Here is a 9,974-nt window from a genome sequence, read left to right as displayed (position 1 = left end):
TAGCCACTTGCAGTTGACGACATAAATTTGATAATTGAACCGGTTGAAAGCTCTTTGAGTTCTCACTTGTCCGCTCCCTGACTCTCAGTTCATGGATGTAGGAGGTTAATGACGCCCCCTATAGTTTCTTTCCCCTTGACCTATGGTGCTCCTTACGAAGGACCTGTATTGGCTAACCTATTCACGGGATAGGCCCGTGTGTTGGATCACTCAAGTTGTGCTTCCGTTTGGGTTGCCAGCTTGATCGCTTCATTTATCATCAAAACGGGTTGCATTTGAACCCGACCCTGTGTCACAACATGTAAACCATTGTTGAATCGAATAACTTGTTGCGATTCAGTATCAAGTAAATTATTTTCGTGCTGCCAAATGGTAAAATTCCTTTACGTAATCCCTCATCGATCAACTACCCTGCCGATAATTTTGGTATTGTCAGAACAATACCTAATCATAGTTGCTTGGGAGGAATTGCGCACGCATCAGTTGTTTCATCTGCTGCCACGTGTAGATTGGTGCCTTTTTCTATATCGTCCGCACGAGCTAAAGTTGTTCCCACCAAGTTGAAGCTCCATCCTTCAACTTGTAAGGCACATGTTTAACTTTCTTCTCTTCAGGGATCTCCATGTAATTTAAGAGGTGCTTGACTTCACGTAACCAATTGATGAAGTCCTAAATGTGGAGTTGGTCGTTGAAGTTAGGAACATAGACTTTCATCCTAATTTCTCGATCCGTCCGATCTAACCAATTGCCGCGTCGTCCGGGGTATGAGGATCATGTCATCGGTCTCCTCGTCATTGGATCCCATATTCTTAGGTGTGATTCTGTGATTCACCACCGGCATCACCCTGAGATCAGCACTACTGCGAATTCCAAGACTTACTGGAGGCAGATCATCGCCACAAACATAGAGTTTCCCTAAGGCCTCTATCAAGCGGTTGAGAGCAGCCTACAACTCTTGCATGCCTAGCCGATTCTCCTGCCGCATCACCTTGAAAGCCGCTACTGTTACATGATAATTCCCTGGAGCACCGTCCATGGAATTGTTGCCTGGTCCATTATTAGAAGTCATCGATCTGAGGAAAAGCCTATCTCTGATACCAAACTAACTTGGGGAAGGGTGTGATGAGGACGATCATTGTCTTCCTCGAATGATAAACAACTCGAATCTAAACATTCTCTTGAATCCACAAGCGAAGTTCTCGAATCCATGAGAGAAATAGGAAAATTTTAAGAAATTTTATTAAAAAGCTATAAAAAAATAAATGAGTTTGCATGCTTAAATATTCTTAAATAAACCCTAAGACACAATTAGGAAAATACCTAAACAAATAAGGAAACAAACACTAAAAAACACGCAATTTTTCATATTCCATTGATCGATCGACCCATCGGAATGGTGCAAAAATGTCCAGAGACTAAAATCCATAAAATTGTAGTTGTATCGATTGATTGAACTGAGAAAAAATTGTCCAACAAATTTTCAACAAATTTTGAATTTCCATTGACCGATCGATCGACTTGATCAGTCTGCTTGATCGACTTTAGTCGATCAAACTATGCTGCAATTTTGTTCATTTTCCTTTGGACTTCTTGTTCATTTGTGTTAGGAACGTGCTTGCCCTACGTCCTACATCACTACTATGGATGGTTGATTTCACGAAAATATCCCTGAATCAAAAGGTTACCATCCCTCTTATCATTGGTCCACATGCAAATCATCCAGCGAAAAACATTGCTACTGGTTGCGAGGAATATCCCACATTTTAGATGACGAGAACTTTCACCGAAAAGAATATGGGTTCTCATTCATGATGGCTAATATATGATCAATGGTCTGGACCATGGTCCATTGTATGCTGTTGTTAACGGCTAGGCCTGTCTGGATCAACTGATGGTGTAACATGTCCCTGGTAGGTGGTAATCTTACTGGTGCACTCGTGCTAATACACATGCCAAATGTTCAGATCGAAGCCGGTCCTAGATGGTCCTACCATGGGATTCTGGCCCCCACAAGTGTACGTTGCGGGTGACTTGGTGCTGACACTCAATCGGATGTGGGCCAAACAGACTATTCACAGTACACGTGACAGGGTGACTTTTTGTTTGAGCCCATCCATCTAGTAGTTCTTGACATGGATGGTAGCTGGTTCAAATATACGCTGATTAGGTGATTCTATTCAAAAACATCAGTACAAAACAAATAATGGCTGGCATTTAACATTCACCACTTCAGTGAAAGAACTTGTGGCTAGGATTTTCTAACAGGTGTGATGATGCAGGGAGGGATGTGATGAGATTGATCACCATCTTCTTTATGGAATATCTACTCCGAATTCACGGAGCTCTCTGGACTCACAAAGCTTCCTCGAATCCACAATGAATAAAAGTAGAAATAATTTCTAATAAATTTGAAATAAATTGATTGATGATAAAAATGAAATTACAATCCTTAAATAATGAGATCTAACCTAGGACAAAGTTTTAGACTCAAACTCCAACTCAAACACCCTAAAAATGTGACTTACTATAAATATAAAATTTACTATTTATAATCGGCCTCCATTCCTACTAGACTTCATTTTATTTTTTTTTCCAAAAATAGTGTCTGTCTAATTTGGACCAAGAACATTATTCTCCTAATTCTTTGAAGCGCTTTTCATGTTGTGTATGACTTCTGCAACTCAAAGGATCAAAAGTTATACTTAACTAAAGATTACTAGTTATAATAAAAACGAAAATAAATTGAACTTTTTGAGCATTGATATGATGGAATGTCGCAAATCCGGCATTGGCAACCTGGCATAGTGGGGTTGGTTGGGTAAAGTAGCTTCTCTTACTGCAAAATCATATATAATATGTTGAAAAACTCATCTCGGTTTGCAAGATATGACTATTTTAAAGTTCTAACCTTCCAGATTATTTCTGCCGACGATTAAGCCTTCTCCTGTCCATCTTTGTCATGAAAGTGTCTGTGACCGCTCTACACCATGTGATCTTTGAAATATGGAAACAATGCAATAATTCCATTATTTTCATGACCACGCGCCCAAAACTTGAAGCCCAAACCCAATGCAATATGGTTGGCTTGGCATAAAAGTCCATCACAGCATCCCGGCCCATTTACGTCCAATAGTCCAGGTGGGCCAGTATTTTTGGTGATCTGATCATTGATCTTATGACCTTCAATAGTTTAAAAAGACCTAAACTAAACTCGACTTACACGTTGTTGAGTAAACAACACAGGTGAGTTTCTCAAATACACATGCCATTTTTGAGTTTTTTCATTATTATTAAATATTCTAAAGTATACATAATGTATCAATAGTGTCTAGTTGTGGCAAGTTGAGTTGAGTTTGTTAAGTTTTACTGAGTTTTATCGAATCGGGTTTACTCCGGTCGTGACAGAATCATGACTGGATAAGAGTTTTTCTCCTTTCCATGGTAGGAATCTGGTCAAGTTGAGTAGGGCATAGTCCCTACCATGGATTGGTGATTTCATGAAAATATCCCAGGATCAAAAAGTTACCATCCCTTTGATCTGCAGCTGAGTGGTCCCGAGAAAAAAACATGGCTCGTGGTTCGGAGGAATATACCACATTTTCGATAATATATTACCAACGGTCGACCAAAAGTCGTATGCTGCTGTCAATGGCTGGCACAACTCTGTTTATGTCAGGGTTTTGGATTAGTGGGCATGGCCTGATTGGATAAGCCGATGATGGAACATGTGCCCGGTGGGTGGTTATCTTGCTACTGCACTCGTGCCAATACACAGGCCAAATCATCAGATTAAAGCCGGTCCTAAGTGGGCCCCACCATGGGATTCTGCCCCCCACCTGTGTATGGTGCTGATCCTAGTCCGGATGTGGGCCAAACAAACTCTTCACAGTACCCATGATAGGGTGACTTTTGTTTGAGTCCGTCCATCTAGTAGTTCTCTCCATGGATGGCATGTGGTTCAAATATATGCATTGATGGGGTGATCCGATCCATTCCCTTGTAAACATCAGTAGAAAAAAAATGGCTGGCACTCAACATTTAGTGCTTTATTAGGATTGTCTAACAGATGTGATCTTTTGAAACATGGAAACAACATAACAACCCTTTGGGTTATTGAACGATGGGCCGTATTGTTAGATTTGTGAAGGTGTGTATTCTTTGCAAAGATGCAGGAATGGTAAGGTGGTCAATGGGCCATGTCTGTCCAAGACCATCGCCCACACTAAACCTTACAAGCCCTTACGGCCTAAAAAGAAGCATGCTCGAGCCCAGGTCACTCATTTTGTGCAAGATCTAAGTCATTCACAAGGTGAGCCACACTAGGTTTGTGATACTGTCGATATGTGGGATGTATTACAAAAATGCCATTGAAAAGCCTAACGAGCTGTACCACTATAAATAAGCAACCTTGAATTTTAGGTCTCAACCGATCCTCAAGCATGAGAACCTAGCCTAAGCCCGACCCAAAGTAGGAGACTCCTTGCAAGCCTTGTTACTTTTCTCTAACAATTTATGCAAATCACTATAGTATTAGTTAAAAAAATAAAAAGATGAGCATAATATAATCGCTTATAAAATATTATTAAAGACTATTGTGCATTGACTCAAGAAAAACTGAGGTTAGATCCTCAGACATTCTCAGAAGGAATACATGCCTTTCAAGTAAATTGAGAGAGAGAGAGAGAGAGAGAGAGAGAGAGAGAGAGATGCAAAACGAGGAATACAGGAAGGGAGAGTAGATACTAAGGAAGATAGTGGTGTAAACCTCTTCTATGATGTAGGACATGCTGCAGATACATTTTTAGTATGGTTGGACTAAAAGAAGCCCAAATGAAAGTGGAAGTAGTTCGTTAGTTCCAGACTCAAACCTACATAGGGCATGATATAACTGGGCCAAGGCATGTCTATCTTGAAGAAATTCACTCCAGGTATGGAGAAATTGCCATTCAACATCTGGCCTGTAAATTAGCCGTAACTTTTGATCCGGGTATTGTTACGGAACGCACAATCTATCGATCTTTATATAACAAGCCATCCAGATCAACCGACTCTTATAGCATACTATGTTTGTCTATCTTGTGAAGAAATACATCCTTTCGCTACAAAATTACGATTTCACAAAAAATAAAAATAATAAATAAATAATAAATAAAAATAAACTATTTTCAATAATTTGTGTTTATATCATATCTCCTTATTTTTAGAGTACTTTTAGGATTTTTGTCTTTAAAAAAATTTGATCCTAATAATGCTAGAAATCATTTGATAACGTTAATTTAAAACTTTCTATCTTTGACAAATTAAGCTTTAGAAGAGTTTTACTATTTTAGGTAACTTTGAAATAGAGTAAGCATTTTACTATTTTGGATAATTTTAAATTAGGATGTCGTGTTGTTTATTAATAGTGTAATAGAGTAATCAAACATACATTATTCAATAAAATATCTGAATTTTTTTCTCATATTTTCTTGTAGACTCGAGAACTCTACTAGTGGATCCAAGCTTTTAATCACTTGAGGAAGACGGTGATTTTTCTCTTATTGTTTCATGCTCTTCCCTCCATTCTACTTGGCCGGGCAAGAATCTAATGGGATTAGAACTCCTAATGGCAATAATGAAGATTTGATAATCTCTAATTTTGAATTCTTGAAATGAAGTGAGGTTCTAGAGTGCTACAGGGCTACATTACTGAAAGAGAGATGGGATTGATACCACTTCCGCATTCAGTTCCCACTCCCACCAAATGTTTAAATATTCAAAGAGAAGAATCTCTGATTAGTGGAATGCTCCTGCGACCCCAGACTGTTCACACAAACTCACTGACCACCTTTCTCATTTCATGCATTTCAGGTATCTTAAGCCAGGGACGTCAATTTGGCAAGCAATAGTATTTACAGTGGTCTAGCTACCTCTGGGTGCCAGTGGAGATGCGGTTACACGTGGTGGTGATCCTAGCCCTGACATGGCCACAAAACTCCTCACAGTTCACAGTACACGTGGCTGGCTGACCTGTTAATTTGGGTTTGTTCATCTATTTGTCCTCGCCATTGATGGCAGGTGGTTTTTAATAAACAATATTGATAGCATGTTCCTATCCATCTCTGATCATGGCCGTCAAAAAATCAGTAAAAATAAAATAAAAAATGGTTGACGATCAACATTCACCATTTAGAAAATTGAAATTAAAGTAGGCCAGCCTGGTTACTTTCGCTGACAAGAGACCCACACAATTTGTTCAAATCACCTTAGCATTATTAAAAATGAAAACGTGAGCATATTATAATCACAGATGAAATCTAATTAAAATGTATTATGCATAGATACAAGGAAAGCTGAGTGTAGATACTTGGACAATCTTAGAAGGAATACTTGGTGTCTAAGGAGAACAAAATAAAATAAAACAGATCAGAGACTGAGACAATCTTAAAAGGAATACTTGATGTCTAAGAGAGAGAGAGAGAGAGAGAGAGAGGAAATACCTGACGGAAGACTAGATTCTTTGGCTGATACGTGGAGTCAAACTCTTCTTGATAGCTTTCGGCCGGAATCGAATGGCATTAGAATTCCTGGTGGCTATAATGAAGTTGGTTCTACCAAGAAAGGGAAAAGATAACTCGAACAGTGGAGGAACCTTGGAGTTAACCTTGATTGGTTGATCTACAACATCCGTGTGGAAGAAAGGAAAGAAAGTCCTGAGATTCATCTGCCTGCAACACCAAGAATAAGATTAGAAGCGAGAGAGAGAGAGAGAGAGAGAGAGAGAGAGAGAGTCTTACCATGCAAGCTTGCACTTCCAATGATTTCCTCTCATCAGATTTTCCTCCCATCAATGGTGATGTAGGGGATGTGGGCTATCTTGTTCCAATCTTCTCCTACAACCTTCTGGCATCGACTGCTTAGGATTGTACAATATTCGATTTTGAGTTCCTGAAGTGAAATGACGTGTTGCAGTTCTGGCAGTGCCTTTAACTTGTTGCAGCACGATATGCATAACTGAAAGAGAGATGGGAATGATCTAGCTCCCACATTCAACTTCCACTCCTCCCAAATTGAAATCCATTCGAAGATAAGAATCTCCAATTTGGGGAATGCTCCAGTGACCTCATCATGGCTGTTCCCAAAAAACTCGCTGCCCACCTGTGTAACTTCAAACATCAACTCTATCTTAAGCCATTTAAGGGACGGCAGTTTCCCAAGCGCTGGCATCTGTCTGCATCGGCAATTTGATAATTGCACCTTGGTAATATTGGAATACAATGAACAATCTTCCATCCAACTTGGGAATTGGCGACCAATGTATTCTGAAATGGTAAGATCTCTTAGGTTTGGATGGGATTGAAGGGCTTCAAACACACCCTCCACGTGCTCCACCTCATTTTCTGTGTGTGTTCCAAAACATATCCCTGACTCACCTGACAATTTCAAGGTCTGGATGTTCTGCTTGTTCTCCAATTTTGCCTCCTTAGCTTCATCTGTACTTGCTACTCTGTTTAAGCATGTTATTTCTAGCTTCCCCTGAAGAAGGTTAAGGTCTTTCAGTTCTGCAATTTCACATCCGCTCTCACCCCCTGTAACGAACTTAGTTAACGTTCGAAGGGATGTTAACCTCCCCATGCCTTCTGGTAAGCACACCAAAAAGGTTCCTTCGGTTTCAAGATGTCTTAATTTGATCAGTTTCACAATCCCTTTAGGGAGTTTTCTAAGACTGAAGCAATGATTAAGCTTTAAGGTCTGCAAAAGACAGAGGTCACTTACAAAATCTGGCAATTCTTGTATATTGGTGGCAGACAGGTCGAGGTATCGCAAAAGCTTCGAGTTCTGCAAAGAATTTGGGAGCTTTACTACTGTGCCGCCACTCAAATCCAATGCTCTCAGACGTTTTAAGCTGTTAAAATGATAAATAATGGGAATTTCAGACCATCCAATGAGTATGAGTGTACGCAAAATTTCGGCTTTGTCTATGAAGGAAAGAATGGATTCTACATCCTCATTGCAAATCAATGAGGCATGGCGAGCCTTTATAAGCTGACTCCTCCGTGTTTCCTTTTCTATGATTAAACACTCAGTCATAATACATTTGCAGAGGTCATGGATCATGTCATGTATCATGCAATACTTTGGATGACCTTCTTCATCTGTCTCTATGACTTGAAACAAGGAACGCCTCACTAAATCATCAAAATATGAACCACCTAGCCTCTCCATGTCTTCTCTTCTCGTTTGGGGAATGAAACCTTGGGCCATCCACAACTTGATTAGCATGTCCTTCTCTATCAAATGATTCTTTGGAAATATGGAACAGAAAGCAAAGCATTGCTTCAAATGCTTTGGCAAATCATGGAAGCTCTCTAATACAACGGATGCAATTTTTCCAGTACCCAATGAATCCCCTGTCGCTTCATCCAAGACAGACTGCCAGTCCTTTACATCTCTTTTCTTGCGCAAGGCACTTCCTATTGCGTCCAACAGGAGAGGAATTCCTTGGCACTTTTGCACAATTTCTCTACCCGATGCCTTGAAAAGCTCATCCCCACTCCTTACTCCAGAGAAAGCTCTGTGGCTGAACAACAACCAACAATCATTCTCAGACAACGGTTGCAGTTCATAAATCAGGGCCGAGGAGAAGAATTTCGTGACATTCTCGTTACGAGTGGTAACTAAAATTCTACTTTCTTTCTTGGCTGTACGGAACAGAATCATAAGGTTTCTCCACTGGGCATCATCACTGTTGCGTATGCCATCCAGCACGACCAGAAACCGCTTACCATTTAGCATATCAAAGACATTTGATATCAAATATTGCAAGGATGGCGCACCAAGTAGCAAACTAGAGTCCATTGGTGTCGCATATTCTTCGGATGACGAACGTGACCGCTTCCGTCTCAATGTATTAAAGATTTCATAATAGATCCTCATCACATCGAAATCTCCAGGAAAACTCACCCAAATCATTTTATCGAAGTGCCTATTAACCTTACCATCATTGAAGACTAATTGAGCGACAGCGGTTTTTCCAATTCCTGCCATACCAATGATAGAAATGACTCCGACGTCCTGCTCCTCATCACTGCTGCCCTGTACCAACTGGTTGACAATCCACTCCTTAACTCGATCCCTACCAAAAATCTCATTTTCATCTATGAATGAACTCGTTTCCCTCATATCCAACTTGACCACTCCACGTTCTTCCCTGACTTCTCTGAAAGAGAAGATATTCTTGCGTTCTTTGATCTCGTCTAATCTTGCACTAATCGCTTTTATCCGATTACTGGTCTCAACATCAAAGCGGGGTGTGGGAAAAAAGGGAAAAGATACCTTCTTACCTTCGGAGCTGGTGCCGTCATCGCAACCGTCGTTCACCACCTTCCACTCCTCTAAAACGTCGTCCATGTCATATGCCACATCTTTGAGATCTCCTAACCATCTTTTTACCGATTCATCATTCACTTGCCGCTTCTCTGCGTCGGTGAGCACTGCTTGAAGATAATCTAAGTTCCGCGAGAGCTTTTCAAGATCTTCATTAACACCCACTAACGACCTCAGCTTTTGCAAGGCCATGGAACCCAAACTCTCCACCACAAAAGAAATCAGTGCATCTGCCATGATTTAGAGCAGGGAGGAAGCTGAAAGCTGAAAACCAAAGAATCACCTTGGATGGAGAGGCGGAGCTATGTTGGGAAAATGATCTCAAAACCGAGTAGAGAAGACGCCATGCTGAGATGGTCGGTAAAGCTGAAAGGTAAAGCAATCACCTTGACTTGCGTTTACTTGCTTTTGCCAATCTGGAAACTCGGTACAGCTATCATCTTTCGCCTCATTCTGGCCGCATGTTGAGATGGTCTGATGATCAAAACCGTCCATCATCTAGATCTTACTCTATATGGGCCACCATTATGTGTATCCTTCATCAGGTTGAGCATGATCCGAACTCAGAAGGGGCCACATCTCACGGAAAATTTTGCATGTTCTTCCCA

At 40.5% G+C, this 9,974-nt stretch overlaps 1 protein-coding gene across 1 annotated transcript; it reads right to left on the bottom strand.

Annotated features, from left to right (window-relative positions):
• Nucleotides 1-6,450: 6,450 nt before the first annotated feature.
• LOC131250574 (disease resistance protein RGA2-like) lies at nucleotides 6,451-9,603 on the bottom strand. The gene is made up of 2 exons (XM_058250861.1): nucleotides 6,777-9,603; nucleotides 6,451-6,707 (listed from the first exon to the last, which is right to left on the bottom strand). Exon 1 carries the CDS (start codon nucleotides 9,601-9,603, stop codon nucleotides 6,811-6,813), a length of 2,793 nt encoding a protein of 930 aa, XP_058106844.1. The 3' UTR covers nucleotides 6,451-6,707; nucleotides 6,777-6,810.
• Between the last annotated feature and the right edge of the window lie 371 nt (nucleotides 9,604-9,974).

This window comes from Magnolia sinica, chromosome 7, assembly GCF_029962835.1.
Source record: "Magnolia sinica isolate HGM2019 chromosome 7, MsV1, whole genome shotgun sequence".
Classification (NCBI taxonomy): Eukaryota; Viridiplantae; Streptophyta; class Magnoliopsida; order Magnoliales; family Magnoliaceae; genus Magnolia; species Magnolia sinica.
This window is presented reverse-complemented; position numbering and strand designations above follow the sequence as displayed.